General features: G+C 40.9%; 1 protein-coding gene, 1 long non-coding RNA gene and 1 gene segment (V, D, J or C); 2 read left to right on the forward strand and 1 right to left on the reverse strand.

The window, feature by feature from the left end:
• The first annotated feature begins 2,390 nt into the window (after positions 1-2,390).
• Positions 2,391-4,321, forward strand: LOC137015288 (uncharacterized). The gene is made up of 2 exons (XR_010893933.1): positions 2,391-2,521; positions 3,829-4,321. It is a non-coding gene; the product is annotated as an uncharacterized lncRNA (long non-coding RNA).
• A 2,063-nt stretch (positions 4,322-6,384) lies between these two features.
• Positions 6,385-7,462, reverse strand: LOC137015474 (immunoglobulin kappa variable 3-15-like). The segment is given in 2 exon segments: positions 6,385-7,281; positions 7,395-7,462. Coding segments are annotated over 2 exon segments (396 nt in total).
• A 6,842-nt stretch (positions 7,463-14,304) lies between these two features.
• LOC137015097 (uncharacterized) overlaps positions 14,305-25,854 on the forward strand; it is a 100,338-nt gene continuing 88,788 nt past the window's right edge. Inside the window, exons 1-3 of one of the 2 annotated variants that reach the window (XM_067379789.1) lie at positions 14,305-14,448; positions 25,541-25,613; positions 25,728-25,754. In XM_067379789.1, the coding sequence (XP_067235890.1) occupies positions 25,565-25,613; positions 25,728-25,754 (76 nt within the window). In that variant the 5' untranslated portion in view covers positions 14,305-14,448; positions 25,541-25,564. Of the gene's footprint in view, positions 14,449-25,537; positions 25,614-25,727; positions 25,755-25,854 lie in introns of both variants that reach the window. The other variant, XM_067379790.1, reaches the window with a different exon arrangement.

Raw genomic sequence — 25,854 nt, forward strand, 5'->3', positions numbered from 1 at the left:
GCTTATATAGCCCCCAACCCCGCCCATTTCGGCGGGAATATTCGCGCGCTTTGTCGCCATAGGCCGCGCAGCTATGCAGCGCCGTCATTGGTTCAACAACTTGTCTATGAGTGAACCAATGACAATGCAGTTACACTGCGTTATTGAAAAACGCTTCAGCAGCAGGGAAAAAGGGAGACCTTTCCCCATACGCAGTACTCGTTCCGTATCTCAGGGAACCGAGGTTACGTTAGTAACCGAGTACGTTTGAGTTAATAATATATGTATGAACATCGGACCGGGTGAGTATTTCCCATTTAAGCCGCACTAACTAGAATTTTCCTCCCACAGCGGCGCTGGCAGACCGGCTGGACCATCGCGAGACAGGCGGGAAGAGCCGTGAAGACGAAAAGCCTATTACCTGAAATCGGTAGGTCAGTTTTAAAACTCATGTAATCGCCTTTTTTGTTTTGTACTAATATTGTTTGCAAGGTATAAATATGTTTTAGTTTATAAATATCCGTAAGAACATCGAAGCGGGTGCTCATTTCCCTGTTAAGCTGCACTAAGTAGCTCTTTCCTCCAGCAGCGGCGCTGGCAGAGACCGGCTGAACTAACGTGAGACAGGCGGGAAGAGTCGTTATGAAGACGAAAAGCATTCGTGAAAATGGTAGGTCAACTTTAAAACGCATGTAATCATGTTTTTTGTTTTGTACCAATGTTGTTTGCAACTACAAGGTATAAATACTTTTGGTGCAGGTGCTCATTTTTCAGTTAAGCCGTGCTGACAGCATTTTTTTCCTGCAGCGGCGCTGGCAGACGGGCTGAACCATCGTGAGACGGGGGGAAGAGTCGTCGCAATAAAGAAGACCATTTTCTTTATGGCATGTGGTTTTAAGATGTAAGATGATATGTATTCATTGGTTATTGTTGTATACTGCTACTAATTAAGTACTTTAACTCTTCAAACTTTATTTTTATATTTCCAACATTTATTTTCCACTGGCACAATGTGTTAATGTGATTTTAGTGGTATGAATTTAATTGTATTTTGTTAATTGATGAAATTAATATGCTGGTAAATTTCTGTATTGAAGTTCAGAAATATAAAAGATGAAACCTAAATAAAGTTGATCTGAAGCAATAATTTGTGTTATTGAATATATAACAGTTAACTTAAAATAAATAAAAAATAACTGAAAATAACTACAGTAGTTTTAGGCATACTGTAAAATAAAGTACAGCATTATACTTTATTTTAAAGTACAGTACAGTAAAACTACTGTAGTTATTTTCACGGTAATTTTACTGTGGTATTAAATACAGCAACTACTGGATAATTGTTGCCAGTAAGTTACTGTTAATTTGACAATAAACATTTTACAGTGCACCTTACTTTTATACATCCAGTGTCTCTGCCCTTCTGTGATTGTAACAGTAGATCATTTTAAACATATGTCAAACGTCAAACACATTCATAATTTCTTCATGAACACATTAAAGTACCACACTTTTCAAAGCATGTTAACAATGAGAAATCAAGTACTAAATTGTGGCATTGGGAGTCGCGACGACAAGGGGTAGGTCCAAACGCAGGCTTTATTAGAATGACCGTAGTCGTACAGGCAGGGGTCAAACAACAGCAAACAGAAATATAAGGGCAAGGCAGAAGAGTAATCCAAGTCACAGGCAATGGTCGAGACAGGCAGCAAACGATCATCAAACAAGGGATAAACATTCCAGTGTCAAAAACAAGGCAAGTCTAGGAACTAGGAACAAGGAATAACACGGAGACAATGTTGGATAAAGGCTAAACAATACTCAAGCAAAGTGTGTGTGTTTGGGTGCAGCTTATAAAATGTCACTGATGGGAAACAGGTGTGTGTGTGATTGGTTCCTAGATGGGGAATTGTGGGAAATGTAGTCCAGAGTGATATGTGACTGTGTGCAATGAAAAGGTGACCTATGGTGGGGAGTAGCAGGAAACAGCAGGCAAAGGATATGTGACATAAATAAATCAAACTGTTTTTATAGTAAACCAGAAATTATGTGCATAATGGTGTTTGTGAGTCCTGATGTCCTGTTATGTTCCTGATGGTGTTCATCAGGACTCATGAACAAGTCATGTGACACTAGATTAAACAATGTTCATATGAAATGTTCAGAATTATTGATTAATTAATTTAAAGCTGCAGGTTTTTCTGTGAATCATGATGATTGAGCTTCATATGAAGAACAGAAGATCATTATGAGAAACTCCACAACATCATCCATGATAAAAGGTCAAAGGTCACCTCAGAGGTCACAGATCATCAGATATATTTCTTTAAACAGTGTAATATCAGAAAGCATTTAGGTCAAACTGAATGTTTAAGTGTTGAGAAGATGTGAGTTTCTTCTAATATCAGTGTGTTGAAGTGTTGTTTCTCTCTCTCTGCTGGAGTTTGTGTTCACTCGAGTGGAATAGAGGTTTTTGTACGACCATTTCATTAGATTGTATCACTGTGGAGGGCTTTCGGTGGAGGAACTAAACTGGTGCTCGGTAAGTCCTTTTAATTACATATTTAAAAATATATACAATTTAGATTTCAGAAAGTGATTTACAGTTGAAACAAGAACAACATTTTTACATAATAATAATTATTAGATATTATAGTGAGACTTGAAGCCTTAAAGTTATTCATAATGTACGTTATAATGCCTCATATCTTTTCATAAATTATTGTAGCCAAATTTAAAATACATTATAATATTTGCAAATTTCTTGCAAATCTCTACATCTGAACTTGGTTGTTTGTCGTGAGTTTTAACATATTATACATTCTAAAGGTGTAACAATTAATAGAACTGTACAATTTAAAAAAATAAATGAAAAATAAAAAAAAAGTTAAGCTAATTTAAAAATATATATAATAACAATTAAAAGGCAACCTATCGGATTCAACTTTTAAGTTAACTCAACTAATTTGCTCCAGATAAAATCAAGGAAAAAACTTTTGTTCATCAGTAGCGGGTTGTTTTTTGAACTGAAGACTTCTTGTCAAGGAAAATAAAGAGTATTTAACATTTATCAATGTGAGCAGCTAATTCTTGTTCTTTCATCTCCATGTTTTATTTTCAAAGCTAGCTAAGTTGAAAAAAAGTGGTAATTATTATAAAAAAAAAAAAAAATGATTATTGCTTTATATTTACTGGCTTGATTTCTGCTGCTGCTGCTGTTGTTGTCACAGTTATTCAGCTGTCATATGGTTCAGAGTTCATATTTTTACTGAATTATAATTGTTGATCATCATGTTTGAGATTCGTGTGTTGAGGTTTATGTTCTTCTCACTGCAGCTTTTGTAACTTGTTTGCCATGGGTGAATATGGGTAAAATGTGTGTCTCTAGTTTTAAGAGGCAAATGATGTTCATGTCGTGTAGCTTTGAAAATAAAACATGGAGATGAAAAAACAAGGACAGCATTGATAAATATTCTTTAGTTGCCTTGAAGATCAAAAGACTACTATTTCAGTCAATGATACTGAATCTCTTTTGTTCATGTTGTGCTTATAATTCAGTGTTTTACAATATAAACAAAAGATATGTATATGATTCAGTTGTGTTTTAATTCTATTTGAAATTGAGTTACATTTTGAGTTGAGCATCTCAAGAAAAATTTAAGAACTTTATGTTCAGAGTTAACTCAAAAAGTGATTGTGTAGTTTGTATATTGTATATTATATCAGCTCTAGTGATGTTGAATGTCATGAAGGATCAGATTGTCATGATTTCTGCTGCTGTTGAAATGCTGTGAGTGAAACAGTGTGTTTTCTTTGTGTGTGTGAATGTGTTGTGTTTGTCTCCTGCAGCTGGTCCCACAGTGAAGCCCTCAGTGTCTCTGCTGCCGCCCTCTTCTCTGCAGATCTCTGGAGACTCAGCCGCACTGCTCTGCCTGCTCAGCTCTTACTCTCCACAGGGGGCGCTGGTGAGCTGGACACTGGACGGGTCAGAGGTCACCGAGGGGGTCGTGACCAGCGCGGAGAGCCAGCGGGACGGCCGCTACAGCCGCAGTAGCGTCCTGACCCTCAGCAAAGCACGCTGGGAAGAGGGAGAGGTGTACGTCTGCAGAGTAACACATGATGGAGCTCCTCATGAGGTCTCGTTCCACAAGAGCTCTGAGTGCTGATGTTTCTCTCCTGAAGATGAGCCGTATCTGAGTGTCCTGTGTCAGGCAGGATTCACATGAGTCTAGTGCTGCAGCTGTAGTGATTTACAACTCAATACTGAAAGAGAGCTGGCGTGTCAAAGCACTGTGTGATCTTTCAATCTGCTGTAACATTCAATAAAGCTTCTCAACAAGTTCACTTTGTGTCTGACAACATCATTCAACTAACAGATGAAGATGCAGGTGCTTTTCACAAGCTTGATGTAGCAGGAAATAAAGTCAAATAAAGCTCTTGGGGTTTGAACATGGTCTCTGGAGACAGAGCTGCTCTATTCTGAGAGGATCACAATCACTCCACCCTGACAATGCAAATGGGCTTTTCAGTCTCACTGTTTGATTGGTCACATGATCTGGACTGGAACACACCAGTTTCACTTCTGCTGAAAATGTCACGATGAAAATAGAGATATGAAAATGGCATGAAAATCAACTGAATTCAGTCTGTTCAGTTTGATTGACAGGGATCATATTACACCTAAAACATGATGATCATATTAAACAGTTCATTGTTGTTCTTTTGTCTTGTGTGATGATGAAGATTGTGTTCTGTTCTGCTCTCAGTCATGAAGTGTTAAACTCACAGCACTATAAACACTCTCAGAGCACTGAAGCATGTGTCACAATGCAAAGTGACTCTATTTAAATAATGTACTGTAGTGCTTTGGAGGAATGCTGCAGTTTTCTTCTGCAGTGTTCATCGAGCGTTAAGGTGCATCCATATTGAATCCCTACAGAATATTCAATATCTCTTCTGTCTGGCCACCAAGAGTTGGGAACAAGACGGTCCAGTTACAGATTGCTTTTGTCTCCCATTTCAAAGAAGTGTTTTCTCATCCTACTGTGGACTCCCATGCAGGAGAACAGCAGAAAATTGTTTGCTTTCTCAGAATCTACTACTGTTGTAATCAGCATATGCTGTAATCTCCTTCGGGCCGAACATGAACAGACCTCTCCGTCTGCCTGTCACTGGTCTTACCGCTTTCCAGTGTGATCTTGACTTCCAACCTGTGCTATTCCCTTGGTCTGACCAGCTCTTCGATGTACCAGCTGTGGACCACTGGTTCAAGAAGAGGGAAAGATAGAGGGAGAGTCGACCTCTCTCTGGGATCAGCGCCACCACATCCCTTAAATCACCACCCTTTCCCAGGCTCTGGACTGGAGTGTGTGTGAAAGAGTATAGAGGTACAGTAGTGAACATGTGATGAGACTCAACTGAAGTGAATTAAGCCTCTGTAGCGCATGTATCAAATGACATGTTTTTACTACTAATATTAACCATATGCCAGTACTATGGAGGTGTAATTAAAACAGTACTGAATGAATCAAAATAGATCTGTATTGGAAAATAAACTCTGTTTGTGGTGATTTGTTTAAATTTGATAGTAAAATAAAATAATCTACAACCAACTGGTCTCAATTTCGTTTCAATATCAATTCACAGAAAATGAAATTTCAAAATCAATTCACAGTAATTAAAAATAAATTCACCTGATCCTCTCTACCCGGCTGAACCCTCTGAGCTACAGGATTTTACCCTGATGTCAATGCATAAACATTATGTTCACATTTATGAAAATGAGACAATTTAGTTCAAAACCTCAACTCTAAATTCAAAGATAACTCTTTGGTAGTTCAGAAATCATCAGGAAAACTAAAATGTAATTAGAACTTTCAAAGGTCTCTGAGTTGTTTCCAAATTAGACATCAGTCACTGTTCATCTCACTGGACTGACTTGCCATTTTATATCACCATGCTGAAAAGGATGTAGTTTCGGTGTACAAAAAAAAACCTTTACATGCAACAGGCAGTTGAGCCCGCTGGGAACCACTGTCAATGAGATCATTCATAAATATTGCAGTGGTTTAAATGTTATAACAATGTTATGAACACACACACTTTGATGGCAGCCACCCCTCCACAACTCAGGCAGACGGCAGTGAATTTGTCCGTCCCCCCGGTAAGTCACTCCAGCCCACCGCCTTGAGCATCCATGGCACAGGCTCTGCTCATTCCAAGCCCGATGGCACTGTGGATTTCCCACAGCAGTGAGGGCTCTTTGACAGCTCATTCCTCATTCCTTCTGGGTTTTGGCACCAAGTTCAAAGCACCAGGTTCAATGAACTGGCTAATGTTCAAAATAACTTTAATAATAAAATAAACACAAACAACAAAACAAAATTAAAGTGGCAGCCCCTCATGGACAACTTTCACTTTACGTCACCTCCAGATCTAAATACTTTAACACTGCCATATTCATTCACATGCTAAAACTATTTTGAGAGTTGTCATGATTGAAATATATTTAAATGATGACACAATCAAATTATTAAAGCATTATTATATCTCAAAGCGGCAGACTCAGTTCACTCTATTATACTGGATAAATCATCATATTGACTTTTGGAAAAATCACAGCATGTTGAGGCCATGACATATAACATTTTGTGGAACATGATAATATGTTGTGGCCTAAAAGACCATTTTGGTAATGGCATCCTTATGTTGTAACCACATGATGTGAAGTTTTCAGCTTTAGATATTGAGGGATCACAACAATACATCTTCAAGGTTCATCTGCAAAAAACTGATGAGCTTCAATAACGTGATAATGATATTGTGTTATTTCTATTTGTGCTGTGATCAGTGTTGTGTGTGATTGTGTTGTATGAGCAGCTGCAGTATCTCTCAGCTGTATCAGTGCATCACTGTGACGTCTGACTGACCGAGGTTTTTGTACCACTCTTTATCACTGTGTGAACACAGCTTTACTGTTGATCCAGTGGTAACTCTGACAGTAATAATCTCCTGTATCTTCAGTCTGGACTCCACTGATGGTCAGAGTGAAATCAGTTCCATAATCGGCTCCATTTCCACTGAATCTAGATGGAGTTTCAGTCACAAGGGTCCTGATGCTGTGCACTAAAAGTTTAGGTGTTTCTCCAGGTTTCTGAAGGTACCAGGAGACACACGACTTACAGTCACCATCTGACTGACGTCCAATGGAGCTGCTGGTTTTACAGGTCAGAGAGACTGTGTGTCTGTTCTGAACATGATTCTCTGTGGGAGTCTGAGTTACAGTCACCTGTCCTGTAGAATCTGATGAACATTGAAAAGACATTGAAACTTCGCAATTGCAGAAAAAAAACCCTGAAATTACTGTTTTTGAAATATTATTACAACTTGTATTATATTCAATTGTAAGGTCTTACCCTGAAAATACATTCCTAAGATCAAGAAGAATATGACAAATGCCATTTTAGTTGCTGTGTCTGTTACTATGATAAACAGTGTCAGTCATGAAGTGTTAAACTCACAGCACTATAAACACTCTCAGAGCACTGAAGCATGTGTCACAATGCAAAGTGACTCTCTCTATTTAAATCATTATCCTGAAGACTGTAGATCAGTCACAAACACATTTTCCAACAACTTCCTCATGCTGTGAAACATGTCAAACAATTATACACACATTTCTGAAGTCTATTGACAGAATCATGTATATTATTGGTTTGGTCATTATTAATATTTTGTAAGGTCACTGAACACTTTCTATCATTCATTCTACACTGTTCTGGGCTCATTATTAGTTCATGTAATAAACTGCAGCAGCTCTTTGGTTTCATTGTGTTTCTGAATGACACAATATCAGTGTTCAGGGTGGAAGATTTCTCAGTTCTCTGGTACTGAACAACATCCATGAGCTCCAGCAGCATTAAAACACACTGTGCTCTTCTACTGTGAGGAACTGCAGTGTCAGTAATGGAGCGTCTATCAGGTTGTATCTTCTTTCCTCACCTTTCATGGTATCCATATCTTGCTGGAATGAAAGACCTCATACATCTCCAATGTCCTGAATAAGGTTCTTTTAGTAATACAAAGCTTTTACTTAACATCAGATGCAAGCATACAAGTGTTTAATAGTTGTTGTTCAATAGTTGTAATGAAAATTTGGCTATTCACTGGTTTTCCATTTTTTTGTACTTTTACACTGAAAAAGTCAGATCTACCACCCATCATGAGCAATGTTTTCAAGATGGTCAATACAGTCAGATCAATATGTTCAATAAGAAATGTCCCCACTAAGAAGCCACAGGCGACAGTGGCAAGATCCCAAACTCCATCAGGCAACGATAGAACATGGCGTGATTATGGTTCAGGCTGCATTACAACTCACTAATTGGATTATGAATTGGAAGCATTCAAAATACTTTATCCAGTTCTTTTGGGTCAGATTCATCACACCAGTATGGAGACAAAGCTGGCCATACCTGTCAGGTTTAGGGAAGGAGCGAGGACTCAAATGCAGGGGAGGAAGGACTTTTTATTAATAATAAAAATAAAACAAAAACACAACAAAAACTACCCCGTGGGGGAAAACAGACTTGACAAAAACAGGACACGACTTGACTTGGCTTGACATGACTTGACTGGAAACACCAGGGAAAATATGACAACGAACCAGCACAGGACTGCAAACACAAGGAGAATAAATAGGAGAGCAAATGAGGCAGGTAATGAGGGAGGACAGGTGGGGCAAATCAACCAATAATCAGGTAACAAGGTGGGCGGGGTCAAGACAATAGACATGAGAGCACATGGCACAAAGAAACACATGACAAGTCATGTGCTCACACCAAAACAAAACAAAGACACAAGCACATGGCCAATGAAGACAAATCACAAGCCATGTGCTTACACAAGACGAGACACGAACACGTGACTATGAAACTCATAAGCCACGTGTTCACACAAAACAAGACAACATGAGAGCACGCAGCCCGTGAAACAGACTGCGTGCTACACAACACAAGACAAAAACACAACATGAAAGCACGCGGCAGGTGGAAATAACCGCGTGCTACACAAAACATGAGACAAGAGCGCACGGCAAGTGAAAGTACACACAAACCGTGCGCTCACAATAAAGACAGGACTGGGAGCGCGAGTGTCCGAATCCCGACACGAAACCAAACTAGACACGAGTGCCGGGACGAATGCCACACTCCCAACATGAAACAAGGCACGCAGACAAGAGAGCGCACAGCCCCGAGAACACTCGAGACTGTACGCTCACACAAAAACAGGACAAGAACGGGAGTGTCAGAGCTCTGTCACAAAACCAAGAAATAAACTAGACCGAAGTGACAGAACCCTGACAATACCCTGCAAACAAGCCTGAGAATTTGCTCATTGGCAAAACGCAGCCCTTAACGCTGGCCCTGCACGGGCAGCCCTCCCTTAGCTCCCAGGAAGCCCTCACTAGGCCAACACAGGGCCCACACGATCAATCTACAACAATAAATCTGGCAGCACAAGGTGCCACATGTTTACCAATGCAATGTTTTAATGAAAATAACAGTTAAAGGTCGATAAAAAGAAAAATTGTCAATGACTGACAGAAGTGTCTGCTAAACAAATATATCCTAAATCAGTTTCATCAATTTTTGCTATAACAAATGTGCTTCAAAAACACACAGTTACAGCAGCCAGAGAAACATTAAAGTTAAGAAGTTAAGGGTCAAGAGCCCAACTAAAGCAAACACTGACCTCCATAATTGTAACTTCAAACTTTACTATTTTCAATAAAACATCTAAAAGTTTTGTATGAAAGAAATAGTTAAACTGGACTGTAATAAGTGAAGATGCTGAGACCTAGACAGATCTTTTAGTGTTTGATGTTCTGTTGCTACCAGTCATTGTCACAGTGTTTTAAATAGCTTATTTAAATAAGGATATTTTACTTTAATTTTATGTTTTTTGTTTGGCAGCTGTTGCTGCCAGTCATTTGGCTGTTTTCTCATCTAACTGTTTTGTTATTGTATTAATTACAGATTATTTTTGTATTTTTACATACATTTGTATGCGATTTAAGAAAACAGAAAATACTGTATAAAAACTACAATAATTTTTCTATATAAAAAAAAATGAGTTACTGTAATTTGTCATAAATTTTTATTCCGTCTGTGCAGAGTTATAAATGGAAGGTCTTATTGAATTTCCCATTAAAGCTGCAGTCCGGAAGTTTTGCCTCTTTGTCGCCATCTATGTTGTGGAATTATTATCGTTACGTGCGTTGTGCATCGACAGGACACTTCAGTGCGGATTAATCTAATGTTTGGTGTCAGTCACCACATCGGTGTGGAAACACAGATTCTAGAGTCTTGGAAGTATGACCAAAATAAGAATTTTCACTGGAAAATATCATCTGAACAAGTAAGTAACATGTCTGCCACTTCTGACCAACTGAGGAAAAAAGCATTCGGCCTACAATAAATTGCTCTGCCAATGGTGATTAAATCTAACAATCACTTAGCTTGGATCATGCGAAACCATGCAAATCATTATTACTGTTTTACATTGTTCTCAAATTGTTAATGTTAACAACATCTGCAAAAATTTGCAGGCGTTACCTGTAGATTTAAATTTCTGTAGGCACTCCGCAGTCTGACGTCTTTTGCTTTTGGGTGAATCTCCAGTTGTCACTGATGATTGTCATTTAGACCTTTCTGGATTACAATCCACCATCAAAATGATAAGTTTAATTATTTCAGCTGCTGTGAGAAAAGGCTATAAATGATCCGCTACAAGCAGCATCCTTACATGATATAGCTACTAGCTGGGACTTCATTTCTGTTTACAGATGTGACAAAGACGCAAAGACGAATGGCTGCATGCTTGAATTTCCTGTGGAAACCCACTAGTACTGCTCTTATTATAAAACATTATTACAAGCTTACCTTTGTGAATCGGGCTAAAATGAGAGTAATTTCACAAAAAATATATTTAGGATCATTTTTAAGCATTTTTTTTTTTTTTTTTTTTTTTTCCTGCAGCTTTAAATTTTAAAAAAACAGCCAAACAGAGCATGGGAAATAAAAGTGGGCTGGCTACACAAAACCTGCATGGGCCCAATTTCCAAACTTACAAAAGTGTACATGCGTTGCACACCCGCCTATATTACTAACATGCACATTAAAAAAAAAAAAAATGCTTATATCAGGTTTTTGTTGGTCATTGGCAAAGTCATTTTCAGTTGCCTCAAAATAGCAACACACCTCTTTTTACCAGCATGCCCATGGGCGAACAGATGGGTATGAGTGCATTTGCTATTTAAACAATGTGAAAATGATAACTGCGTTAGGGCTAAAACTAGAAAAAAACACTTGTGCATGCCGTCACATTGTGCCGGGTGTATGATAGGGCCCAATATGTAAAACTATGTTAAAGGTAACTTTTTGTGTGTGCTGTGAGAAATATGACAACCTTTGGATCCTGTCTTGTCTTTTCCTGTTTTTCTCAAATGTTATCAGATATGTGATATCTCCTGAATTTCACCTTATTCCTGTTTTAAAAATATCCCATTGTCTCGAAAGGATATGTCTTACCTTATCTGAAAGATTATGCTATCTAAGTTGTGTACTTCCTAAGTAAAACTGAGATTCTAATGGGTGGAGCACTCAGAGGAAAAACATTATTGCTCAGTGGTTGTTTTTCCTAATCTCAGGAGACTTAGTTGTGATTCTCACATATCTCCCATTTTAGCATCAATAATGTTTTAGATATTTCTCCTAAAATGCCTTAGGAGATATAAAACTATAGACAACTGTGACATGATAAAGTTCTGTGTGAAATGAGTAAAAAATGAGAAACATGGGAGTCTCATTCGAGAATCCATTATAAAAATGTGTTATTGCTTTATTTATTAGTACATTGGGGTTTTTCACTTTTAATGGACAGGATAGTATAGGCAGGAAACAATGGGAAAGGTGAGAAGGGAACAGGAGCAGGGAAATACCTTCAGCTGGGACTCAAACCTGTGCTGTCTGAGGTTTAGTTGAAGAATATCAATGGTTATACAGCACACTCTAGAAAGTGTTTGATAAGATAAGTGTAAGATGTTTAGTATGAGATAAATACTTCATTTTTAACAAATGTAACATCAGTGCACCAGTGCTTCATAGCTGTTTTTTTAGCATCAAAACTTGTACAACCCATGCATGCAAATTGACTGTTAAATCATTATGCAACAAAACACCATCTTTGCTCCAAGACTTCAAATATGAAAGTTCATGTATTGTGTTTGTTTGTAATGGTGTGACTGAATCTACACAGAAGGAAGAAAAAAAATAGATCTTTTTTAACATGTCAAATGTTTCTCCTAGACAAAAAAATAGGTTACTTTATCATCTAATAAGAATTCTTCTTGAGACTTCTGCTTCTTAGACTTGTCTCCTGAGACAAAAAAAAAAAAAAAACTCTCACAATGGTCTCCTTTAAAGTTTCAGAACAGACCTCAACAACATCACATATGGTGCTCTTTTTTTTTTTTTTTTCTTTAGCTAGAGACTCCGGTGGCCTTATATTTGTTTCAAAAGTTCCAGAAAAGACTTCAACAACATTACATATGATGATCATAATGTTCTCCTCAGCTAGAGACTCTGGCGCTCTCATATTTCTCATATTTCAGTCTCTCCTTAAGTTTAAAAGAGATCTTGACAACTTTGCAAAGTGTGCACCAAGTCAAGTACTTGAAAGGCATTAAGTAAAAAAAAAAAATAATAATAAATAACAATCTGAAATTCAGAGCTCATGTTAAGAGAAAAATGGTTTAGACTTATTCTAAACTGTTGACATACAATACAGTATATTTGATAGAGAACATCATTTGTTCTTGGAAATAGTAATGTACCCAATGCCCTTACCCAATGCCCTTCAATATACGCATGTATGGCCATATATTGGTACATATAAAATATTTAGACATAAAGACAAGCATCTCAGGTTACGTATGTAAGCATGGTTCCCTGAGAACATGGAACGAGACAGTGCATCTTAATGCATTTGGGGAATGCCTCCACGGGAACCGGGGTCTGAAATGCTATCAAATCACGGCAATCGTATTGTCCAGCGACAGCCTATGGCGTCACTACTAAATTTGTAATGGCTCTCACAGAGGGAGAGGTAACCGAAAAGCTAAACCTGAGACTTAAAAGAGCAGAGGCCTAAATGTAAAAGTGGCCTGCCATACACTGCAGTCTGAAAGGATGCGATCAGTAACAAGCTCTGTGCCGGATACACAGATGGGTTCAAAAGATGGAACAAACACATCATTGGTCCAGCCTCAGGCCTGGTGTGAAGCGCCTGAGACATAAATTAATAAAAGCCCCCTTTTATTCCTTTCTATAGGGAGCTGAGGTCAGTAACTGTATAATGGTTCTCTCACCAGGACAGGCAGCCTGCAAAGCTCAACCTGTAAGTGCAGTAAATGGAGGCCTTAAAGGATTAGTCCACTTTTAAATAAAATTTTCCTGATAATTAACTCACCCCCATGTCATCCAAGATGTTCATGTCTTTCTTTCTTCAGTCGAAAAGAAATTAAGGTTTTTGATGAAAACATTCCAGGATTATTCTCCTTATAGTAGACTTCACTGGGCACCAAACAGCTGAAGGTCAAAATTAGTTTCACTGCAGCTTCAAATTGTTCTACACGATCCCAGACGAGAAATAAGGGTCTTATCTAGTGAAACCATCGCTCATTTTCTGAAAAAAAATTGAACATTATGTAAGTTTTAATCATAAATGCTCATCTTGAACTAGCTCTCTTCTTCTTCTCTATTAGAATTCTGGCAGTGTAGACACTGCTAAGTGCATTACTGCCCTCCACAGGTCAAAGTTTGAACTAATTGTTATATACTACTGAACTAGGATATTGCATATAAAAATTAGTTCAAACTTTGACCTGAGGAGGGCAGTAATACACTTAGCAGTGTCTACACTGCCGGAATTCTAATAGAGAAGAAGAAGAGAGCCAGTTCAAGATGAGCATTTATGGTTAAAACATATAATTTTCAATTTTTTTTTTTTTTTCAATTTTTCATTTTTTTTTTTTTTTTTTTTTTTTTTTTTAATTTTCAAGAGTTTTTGTTGCAGAAGACAAGTGTGAAAAGATTCAATCAAAATTCTCCAGCTGATGTTGAAGTAACCTAATTTTTGGCTATGATAAACATTTGAGAGGTTAAAGAGATTTTTTTTTTTTTTTTTTTAATTTCCTATGGGCTGGTTTTATTGCTTCTCTCAATGACCCTCCCAGCAGGCTGTTACAACACAGAGTGACGCAGATAGAGAATGTGCGCACATATAAAAAAAAATATCTTACAGTTTCTGGGGGCTCATCCAGGGGATATCTAAAGGTATCTCAAGGACTCCTGGAGATTGGGCTGGAAGTTCTCAGCCGATTAACTGAGAAAAATCAGGATCAACCCAGTTAAGTGAAATTCTTTTTTATTTCCTTCCTGTGTGATCTGAAGGAATGTAATCAACCATAGAAAAAAAGAGTAAATTATCTGTCAATGAAGGTTTGAGGGCATTATTATATAAGTGACCCAACAAGGAATTAATTAAGCTGAAGAGATACTTATTACATACGCTTCTATGGAAATTATGTGTCTCTCTGATTCTGAGAACTAATCATTTTGTGAGTTTTAATTTATGCAATTGCCATTTGACAAGGGTTTATGAATAAACAATATTTGATTAATTATCTTTCCAAGACAACAATTACCTCTTAAACCCAATTAATTAATTAATTAATTAATTAGTTTGTTTTTTCATTCATTCATATTTTTATATATATATATATATATATATATATATATATATATATATATATATATATATATATATATATATATATATATATATATTCCGATTGTAAAATATGTGGAAGTGAATGTGTTTTGTCGCACAATGAGTTTGTACTGCAAATCAGGGCTGGGGGATTTACAAAATTTTCCCCAAAATCCATAAAAGAGGACGGTGGTCTAGGAGAAGAATAGAATGAACGTTATTTTTTTCATACACAATGTGTATCTGTTATGAAGAAAACACATTGTCAAATTATATAATTGGAAAGATTATTATTGCAGCTTCCGTAGACATCAGTGTACGGAATTTGAATTTAACAAACTACAAATGTCTTTTTAATATAGCCCAGGACTTCATTCAAATGTCTATTTAAATGTCTAAAAATTAAAATAAACATTTATTCAAAATATAAATATAAGATCCCTCAATTGAAATCGAGAGCAATCTCAGTCAATTCTGTAATATAAAATTACTGACAAAACAGATTTGGCGAATGTTCCAGTGCTTATCTGTGTTTGCGCTCTGGAGAACATGTAATGTTCTTATTTGCAACATGATTTTGCAGCGTTGAGAAATGTAGCCAATCACAGGCAGGTTTGTTTATCTCTGGAACACATTAGAAAGAGGTGTTTAATTTAGTCAGAATCCACTCACCACTCAAGTTGTTTGGAACTAAATTCTAAATGTTCACAAATCCTCTAATTAACAAACAAACACAATATGTAAGTAAGAGATTTGTTATGCAATGTAGACATTGATTATAATGCAACTTTTTTAGATTGTGATCTGAGATTGTCACGTCTGTTTGGGGTTTTGGTTCCCTTTTATGGTTTCATGTCTTTTATTTTAAAAATTCTTACAGTTATTGTTCCTGTTTCCTGTTTTTTATGTGTTTCCCTTGCTCCTCATGTTTCATGTTCTGATTGGTTCCCATGTTTAATGTGTCATGTTCTCATTGGTTCATTGTTCACAGGTGTTTCTTGTTAGGTGTCACAAATCGTACAAACACAGGGGTAACATCAATGAGACAAGACTAGCAATCACTGAAAACATAGAAACATACATAATAAGTCAAACAAGGTGATTAATGACAAACAGCTGAATAGAATGACTAATCATAATTAGTAACCATAGTAACTAAAGACTATAAAAATAAAACTAGCCGTCATGTTATTCTTGTTCTTTGTCTAGCTTTTCCTTGTGTAATCCATTGTTTGATGAGTTTGTCAAGCCTGTTTTTTTTTTCACAATCGAGTCTGTTCAACTGAAGTCATGTTCTAGTCTTCAAGTTTATGTCATTGTTTTAGTTTGGTTTGTTTTGCATACTGTTTCAAATAATCTGTACATGGGTTACCATGAAGATGGCATAAACTTAGTATTAGTATTGTGCTGATATTTATTCTATGCTGTAAGTCTGTCTGAATAAAGCCAACACAAATTCCTTTTCTTTGATTTTTACAGCTGTGACAGGTTTAATGTTAGTCTGCTAGCAAATTATTTCTCTGAAAAAACAATATAATTATTAGTGGTGGGCCGATATCGGCGTTAACGTGCTGCGTTAACGTGAGACTCTTATCGGGCGATAAAAAAAAATATCGCCGTTAATCTATTCTCAAAGTTGGGTTGGGAGCTGGGTCTATACTAAGCAAGCTATGATGACTTTCACCTTGATGTTTTAGCGCGGATGTATACCTAGCCGAATTGAACCTTCGCAAAGACCCGCCCCCCTTAGTTACTGTTGCTTTGTCCGACAAGCCATGGCGCTGTCACACCACACAGTGATAATGCATCACGGAGCAAAGAGGACACTGACAACACGTCAACAGACAAGACAGAGCAGGTTACTTATGATATTTAACAAAGTCCCAGCTTTAAAACTGTGTAGTTTTTTTTAAGAAATTCAAACAATAAAAACCGTTTTGTGGCTCTTTAATGTGTCGTGACCATGGTCGTGACAGATTGCTGTAGCGCCTCAGCTCAAGAGGCTTGTAAACCGATCATCTCTTACTACGAGTCCATTTATAGCATCAAATAAACATGAATGAACATGAGAAACAATGTTGTTTCAAACGCGGAAAGATGTCAATATACACAACTTTTCAAGTTTAACTCCACCGAGGTTAATCTTCTAACTCCTGACTGCTTTGTCGGACAAAATGGCGGATTACTTTGTTGCGTCCCAAATGACGTACCATACACTATGCACTTGTGCACTATGCATGCACTCATCCATATAGTGAGTGAATTGTATAAGGTTATTTTGTCATTTAACAACGGTGTCCAATCCTCCCTTCCCCTCCACTATGTAATTAAAGCTGCAACAGTTGAGTGCATGAAGTGTCCAACATTCAACACTTTGTTTTTTCTGTTAATTTAGTGCATCATCCGGGTATTTAAAGTGCACTTTTTCTTTTTGGAATTTTCACTGTGAACGCACTACTCACACTATTTATACTTAAAAACGTCCTAGAAAAGTGCATAAGTACACGAATTGGGACGCACCTTTAGTCATTATTTGGGTAGCTCACATATTCTGAATGTCTTCGGCAGAATTCAAATGAGCCATTTTAATCTAGATTAATCTAGATTAATTCCAAGATTACAGTGAGATTAATCTAGATTAAAAAAATTAATCTATGCCCACCACTAATAATTGTTACAATACAGACGGCACGGAGGCAGATGTAAAAGCAAGCATGGTGGTTTTATTGATATCAGCAGAGATCAGGTGAGTAAATGGTAAATAGAGAGTTTGATGAGATGATAGGGAAATGATACTGTCCTTTGTTGCTTGTAGATGGAGTTCTTGGAGGATGACACAGATGACTGAAGACGGGGAAAACTCACACACAGAGAGAAGCACACAGGAGGAAGACTGGAGACACTGGAGACGCTGGAAGCAGGTAAGTAGCAGATTGGAGTCCTTGAGGTAAGTATACATGAGTCTGTGATACGTACGAGACCGGACAAAGACTGTGTGTGGGAGTGTGGCAGATATAGTGCTGGTGATTGCAGGGATGATGGCGTGCAGGTGGCGGTGATTAGAACTCCGGTGATTGAGTGCGTGGGTATTGCAGGGAGGTGGAACCTGACGTGTCTGTGACAGTACCCCCCCCCTCCCACGGCCCGCTCCTGAGGGCCGAAGACCCCGACGTCATGGTGGCCGACCTCGAGGGCGTGGGGCAGGTCTGTCCGGGTGGTTGGTGTGGAAGGCTTGTAGCAGGTTGGGATCAAGGATGTCGTTTCTCGGGACCCACGACCGCTCCTCTGGCCCGTAGCCCTCCCAGTCTACGAGGTATTCCAGGAGACCACCACGGCGCTGGGAGTCCAGAATTTCACGAACCTCGTATGCAGCTCCATCCTCCAGAAGAAGTGGAAGGGGTGGCTCGGCGGCTGCCACGTCAGCTTCTGTGGAAGGAGAGACAAAAGGGTGGTGAGGTTTTAACAGGGAAACATGGAAAGTGGGATGAATTTTGTATTGTGGAGGGAGCTGAAGACGATACGTGACGGGGTTGATCTGCTTGATGATGGTGAACGGGCCAATGAAGTGGGGACTCAGCTTTCTGCATGGCAGCCGCAGTCTGATGTCCCTGGTCGACAGCCAGACCTTCTGCCCTGGCTGGTAGTTGGGAGCGTTGGAGCGACGAAGGTCGGCTGTCATCCTGCGTCTGCGCAGGACCCTCTGCAGCTGATGGTGGGCTGAGTCCCATACCCTCTCGCTCTCCCGGAACCAGTAGTCGACAGCCGGAACGTTGGAGGGTTCCCCGTCCCAGGGGAACAGTGGGGGTTGGTAACAGAGTACGCATTGAAAGGGTGTTAATCCGGTGGAAGGCTGATGGAGGGAGTTCTGGGCGTACTCGGCCCAACCCAGGTACTGGTTCCAGGAGTCCTGGTGGCCATGGCAGAAGGTACACAGGAAGCGGCCGATCTCCTGGATCTTCCGTTCCGTCTGCCCGTTCGTCTGAGCGTGGTATCCGGAAGACAGACTTACGGTCACACCCAGGAGGGACAGGAAGGCCTTCCAGAGCCGGGAGATGAACTGGGGCCCTCTGTCAGATACTATGTCCTCGGGGATTCCATAGTAACGAAAGATGTGGTTGAACATTAGTTCTGCAGTGGTTAGAGCGGTAGGTAGACCTTGAAGAGGAATTAGTCGGCAGGCTTTGGAGAATCGATCCACTACCACGAGGATGCAGGTGTGACCGTCTGAAGGTGGGAGATCCGTTATGAAATCCACTCCCAGGTGTGACCATGGTCGCTCAGGAACGGGCAGAGGATTGAGCTTGCCGGCCGGCCGGCAGATGACGAGGGCTCTTGGAGATGGCGCACTCCCTGCAGCCCTGCACGTACCTTCTGACATCCCTGGCCAAGTTGGGCCACCAGAAGCGCTCTTTCAGCAGCGAGAGGGTCTCATTGACCCCCGGGTGACCAGTGCCAAGTGATGAGTGAGCTGCGTGAATTAGTGGAGTGCGTCGTGTTCGGGTGATGTACTGAAGACCCTGCGGGCAACCCGGCGGAGTGTGGGTGGAGGCATTGGAGGAGGGCAGAGTTTCTTCGGACCACTGGATGGGACTCACGAAGATGGATTCTGGAAGAATGGTTTCTGGAGTTTAATTTTTCTCATCAGGAGCATGGAGACGGGATAAGGCATCAGCCTTGAGATTCTTGGAGCCAGGACGATAGGAGATAGTGAAGTCAAATCTTGAGAAGGACATAGCCCAGCGAGCTTGACGAGGGTTCAGTCTTTTTGCAGCCTTGAGATACTCCAAGTTTTTATGGTCGGTTAGCACTTGAAAAGGGTGTTTGGCTCCCTCCAGCCAATGCCTCCATTCCTCTAACGCGAGCTTGACGGCCAGGAGCTCACGGTCACCGATGTCATAGTTGACCTCCGCCGGGTTGAGCTTGCGGGAGAAGGCGGCGCATGGATGGAGTCTACTTGGTTGCCCCTGCTGCTGGGAGAGGACCGCTCCCACTCCTGTGGTGGATGCGTCCACCTCCACGACGAAAGGCAGTTCAGGGTTAGGGTGGACGAGGAGGGGAGCGGTGGTGAAGGCGTGCTTGAGGGCTTCGAAGGCTCTTGTGGCATCTTCGGACCAGGACAGAGACTTGGGCTGATGTCGAAGGAGGTTGGTTAGTGGACAGACGATGGAACTGTAGCCTTTGATAAATCGGCGGTAGAAATTGGCGAAGCCTAGGAAGCGTTGGAGTTCTTTTATGGTTGTAGGTGTGGGCCAGGACCTGATGGCATCTACCTTCCCCTCGTCCATCCGGATGCCACTGTGATCAATGAAGTATCCCAAGAAGAGGACGGATGACTGGTGGAAGGAGCATTTTTCTGCCTTGAGAAACAGTTGGAACTGCCGTAAGCGCTTGAGGACCTCCGCAACGTGGTGGCGATGTTCGGCCATGCTCCGGGAGTAAATGAGGATGTCGTCGATATACACCAACACGAACTTGTGGAGAAACTCCCGGAGCACCTCATGAATGAAATCCTGGAATACGGAGGGGGCGTTGACTAGTCCATAGGGCATGACCAAGTATTCGTAATGGCCGGTGGGCATGACAAAGGCGGTCTTCCACTCGTCCCCCTCGCGTATCCGGATGAGGTTGTACGCGCTGCGGAGGTCCAGCTTAGTGAACACAGTGGCACCACGGAGATGTTCCAGGGCCGCTGGGACGAGGGGAAGTGGATAACGGAACTTGATGGTTATTTTGTTGAGAGACCAGTAATCTATACAGGGCCGCAAGCCTCCGTCCTTTTTGGCCACGAAAAAGAAGCTGGAAGCAGCAGGGGAAGTAGACGGGCGGATGTATCCTTGATTAAGGGCCTCTTCAATATATTCCTCCATGGCCTTCTCCTCCGGCACTGAAAGGGGGTAGATCCTTCCCCGTGGCACTGGCTCACCCGGTAGCAGATCGATGGCACAGTCCCATGGCCGGTGTGGAGGTAGTTTGGAGGCTCGTTGCGGGCAGAAGACATCGCTGAAGGGGGCGTAACAGGATGGAATGTCGATGGATCGTTTCTCGATGGGGCTCTCGATGGATGTAGCGCAGACAGTGATTTCTTTTGGACGTGGAGAAGGAGGAACAGGAAACCCGGAGAAGCAGTTGGAGAAACAGTGTTCGCCCCACTTCAGGATCTCGCCCGTGCGCCAGGAGATGGTAGGACTGTGTTGTTCGAGCCACGGGCGCCCTAGAACCACGTCAGCGGTGGATTCCTCCAGAACCAGCAGGTGAATCTCCTCGACGTGTAAAATTCCTACACGGAGCTGCAGCGGTCCCACACAGCGACTGATCTTCTTGCGGCCTAGGGGCTTTCCGGTGATGGAATGGACTTGGTAGATGGTCGGCGAGGGCAAGGTTTTGAGCTTGAGTTGACGGCAGAGGGCACCGGAGATGAAGTTCCCGACTGACCCTGAATCGAGGAGCGTGACAACTGGAACAGATACATTTACAGCAGTAAGGTTTACAACAGTGGGGAGTGGTTTCATCTTTTTTATGGAGGGAATGATGGCACTCACCAGATGTCTTGGAGGGCGGATTGGGCATGCAGAGAGCACATGCCCAGGAGAACCACAGCAGAGGCATAAATTCAGGGTCAGCCTTCGTTGACGTTCGGTAGAGGAGAGACGAGAATTGTCAATTTGCATGGGTTCGCTGGCTGGTTCTGGGGAGCTGACGGGTTCGGACCGACGGAGGAGGAAGTGAGGAAGTGGCTGGCCCTGGTGTTCTTCGAGACACGACTGCATACGAGTGCCTACGCGGATGGCGAGTTGAATGAAGCGTTCGAGGCCGATGGTGTCCTCGTATGCAGCGAGATGCAATCGCAACTTCGGCTCCAACCCCTGGCGGAAAGAGGTGATGAGGGCTTGTTCATTCCATCCGCTGCTGGAAGCCAGAGTACGGAACTGCAAGGCATAATCACTCACTGAGTTAGATCCTTGTTTCAAATTATAGAGTTTCTCACCGACTGATGAATCTGAGAGGGGCTTTCCAAAGACTTCGCGGAAATGAGAGACGAAGGCTGAATAGGATTCCAAGATTAGGAGATTAGGAGCCTTTCTGAATCCAGAGTGCGTCCGCCCAGCGGAGAGCTTTACCTTGCAGTTGTGAGATTATGAAGGCGATCTTAGCGGTATCAGTGGGGTAGAGTTGCGATTGCATCTCCAGGACCAGCTCACATTGCAGGAGGAATCCGCTGCAATCCTCCGCCGATCCTGAGTAGGGCGCCGGCCTGGCCATGGGACTGGCGTGCATGGTTGGAGAGTGGAACGAAGAAGTGAACGAGGAAGCGGCGACAGGTGCTGGTGACGGTGACGATGGTTGTGGTGGAGTAAGTGCTCGGCGCAGCGCGTCCACAAGCTCCTGGAACGGGTCTGGTTGGCTCATGCTGATATCCTGTCGTTTTGTTGGGTCCGGTCTTCTGTTACAGTACAGACGGCACGGAGGCAGATGTAAAAGCAAGTATGGTGGTTTTATTGATATCAGCAGAGATCAGGTGAGTAAATGGTAAATAGAGAGTTTGATGAGATGATAGGGAAATGATACTGTCCTTTGTTGCTTGTAGATGGAGTTCTTGGAGGATGACACAGATGACTGAAGACGGGGAACACTCACACACAGAGAGAAGCACACAGGAGGAAGACTGGAGACACTGGAGACGCTGGAAGCAGGTTAGTAGCAGATTGGTGTCCTTGAGGTAAGTATACATGAGTCTGTGATACGTACGAGACCGGACAAAGACTGTGTGTGTGAGTGTGGCAGATATAGTGCTGGTGATTGCAGGGATGATGACGTGCAGGTGGCGGTGATTAGAACTCCGGTGATTGAGTGCGTGGGTATTGCAGGGAGGTGGAACCTGATGTGTCTGTGACAGTAATTATATATACTTTAAACATTATGATTGATTCATTATCATCATGATTAAAGTCAATGTTTAAATGAGAGTGAGGTTCACTTAAAATATATTATGTACTACTTTATTCCATCCATCCATCCATCCATCCATCGTCTGGTCTCTTACCTGGGACCAATTTGCCTTGAGAGCCCTTTCCAGGAGCTAATGCTACAGACAACACAGCTTGTTGAGCAACCAGATGTGATTTAATTGGAGAGTTCCATTTTTGTCACTGTAGTTATATAATGTTGAAGAGCTTTAAAACAACTGATCACTTGCAATATGATAATCGGACCAATTTCAGATTTGTTGTTTCACAAACTGGGAACAATCAGTGAGGTAAGATTTAAACCAGTTAAGCACACTACCACTGATACCAAGCCATCTCTCCAGCCTATTTAGCAGGATAGAATGGCACACTGTGTCCACAGAGATCCGACCGTATCCCCTGACCCCGTATGTCCACGTTTTGCCTATAGTAACCCCCAAACAGCTTACTCTTCATCATCCCATGTCTGTGGAGTGCCTATTTGGTACCCGGACTGCCTATTCTTCATTATAGTCTTCCTCTCTTCCAAGAGTAGCCTATTGTGTTTCCTAACCGCCTATTTTCCCACAAAGGGCCTATTTGGTCCCCTAGCTGCCTTTTCTTCATCAATTTGTCCAAAAAGTGTGTAAGGTGTCCCCTGACTGCCTATTCCTGGCCGTAGTCGTCCTTTTGTCCATGTGTCTACTAACTGCCTATTCTTCATTAGAGTGTCCCCCACCACCACTGCTTGTCTTTGCAAGCAGCGTTTTTCCCCACTCATGTTTTTCATCAAGGAGCACAGCCTGGGCTGGCCCGAACACCTGGTTTGTCTTGTGACTGGTGATCTGATCACACATAAAAAACACGGAGGAAGTCAAGAAAAGATATCAAACACAAGTACAAGCCATAAGAGACATAAAAACAATGTCAAACACACTTTCACACACACACACAAAAAGGCCACCAGGGGACACATAGGCTTTTCGTGGATGTCCACCCACCACCTATTCTGCAGCCATCAAATAGGTGGGCCATGGGATGGTGCTCTGCCACCATGTGGCCAGAGTCCGAACTGCAGTTTCACGAGGCACACCTTTGGGCCCCCATTATGGAGGCATGGGACCTCCTCCCCTGGGGCCAGCCCCGTGAGCTGTGGGGAGCGGGTTGCCGTACCCCTAAATAATTGTCTAGGGGGTGCTGTGCTGTGTTCATGAACAGCTGTCCACGGCATGTCATTTAGGCTGTTCAAACACCACTGAGTGTAGTATGGGAAGTGAATAAGGGGACTAATTGAAGAGAGACACCCCTTAAGAATAGATGTTGGGATTGGGTCTAGAGTACATGTTGAATTCAGTGCAATCACTAATTTCCAAATACAATCAATAGTGACTATGTTAAGGCTGGAGAATGCAGTTTCAGGAAATCTAAGTGGATAGGTCTCAGGAATTGCAGAGAAAGGGACCGAACTGATAGACTTATATATATATTTTTTCTTTTTCCATAAAGAAACGTGTTACACTTCTGCACAGAGGAACAAACTGATTGCTTAATTGGTGCAAAAATACTGTTGATCATCTTAAAAATCTCGTTAGGGTTTGCAGCATTATCAGTAATGATATAATATTAGTATTCTGTTCTTGTTGCTTTAAGTGCTTCAGCGTATTGACTCAAATGTTCATCATACATGAGCTTATGGTTCATCATACTGTACATGAGCTGATTTCTTGTATTGGCATTCAAGCTGCCTACTTTTCACCTTACGAGCCCTGAGCACTGTGGTGTATCAAGGGGATGATTTAATAAATGAAACAACATGTTGTCTCCTAAGGACTAACACATCCAAAGCAGATGACAAAATGGAATTATAGTAATCAACAGTTTCAACAAGAGAGACTATCAAAATTAATATTCTTGACATTTTTAAAAATAACTTTTTTTTAGCTTTTTGATCTTAAAAAAATGGAACGTTTATATTAAAAGTGAGAAGCTTATGATTGTTACTACCACGCCTTCCCGGACTCCAGTTCCCACGATCCTCTTTGTTTGCACACCTGAACTCACTTCCCTCATCAGCCTTCCCGCCATTTCCCTGGATTCCCTGCACCCGTTGTCTTCGTCAGCACTCCCTTTAAGTTGGACTCACTCCCTGCACTCCTTTGTCAGTTCTATTGTTTGTTTAGATGTGTTGTGTTAATGTTACTCTCCTTCGTGTGAATAAAAGCCCTATTTTTGTGGATTTCCGAATACGCCTCGTCTCTACAGCAACACAACGTAACAATGATCATGGTATTTTTAATGGTATTTTATTATTATAATAAAGTGAAAATATTTCTGCCTAAATGGCAGCTAAACATGTAAACATTGATCTAATGACAAACACAATAGGCATTGAATGGAAATCTAGTTTAAGACATTGAGTGATTAATTCTAGGTTCATTCATGGTCTGCCCACATTTATAAGTAAAAGCAATGATCAGATTCAACATCACTGTATTCTAGTAAAGCTACTGAAGAGACAGTCACTCTGAGTTCTTTTCTGCATTTATCTCTGGTAAAATTACTTTTCTGTATTTCATCCTAGCTGCTTTTAAAATAGTAATTATTTTTGTGTAAATACACCGAAAATTCTGAAGGTTGTATTTGCAGTTTTTTGCAAAAATGTGTTTTTAAATTCATGTTTTAATTTCTAAAATCATATTTATTATTTAATATGTTTGCTTTTAAATTGACGTTTTTATTTATTATTTAAATTGTATTCATGTATGTGTGTGCATACAAATGTGCAGGTGCAGGAGGAGAAGTTTCTCATAATGAACTTTCTAATCTCACTGTGTGTGTCTCTGCTGCTGCTGATTAATGGTGAGGATTTTATATCTGAGGATTTTAGAATCTGACATTAGAATGACACATATTTCAATAAGTACAATGCTTTCTTATTATTAAAGTATAATGTGTATATTCTGTATTTGACAGGTGGAATAATCGATGGACAAACACCAGGTAATATTTCCACACTATCATTAACTATAGTCTTAAATCTTCCTCTTGGAACAGTATGCCTTTAGCAATTTCTAAAATCTTCTTAGTTTTGTTTCTCCCA

This window comes from Chanodichthys erythropterus, chromosome 24 (assembly GCF_024489055.1).
Source record: "Chanodichthys erythropterus isolate Z2021 chromosome 24, ASM2448905v1, whole genome shotgun sequence".
Classification (NCBI taxonomy): Eukaryota; Metazoa; Chordata; class Actinopteri; order Cypriniformes; family Xenocyprididae; genus Chanodichthys; species Chanodichthys erythropterus.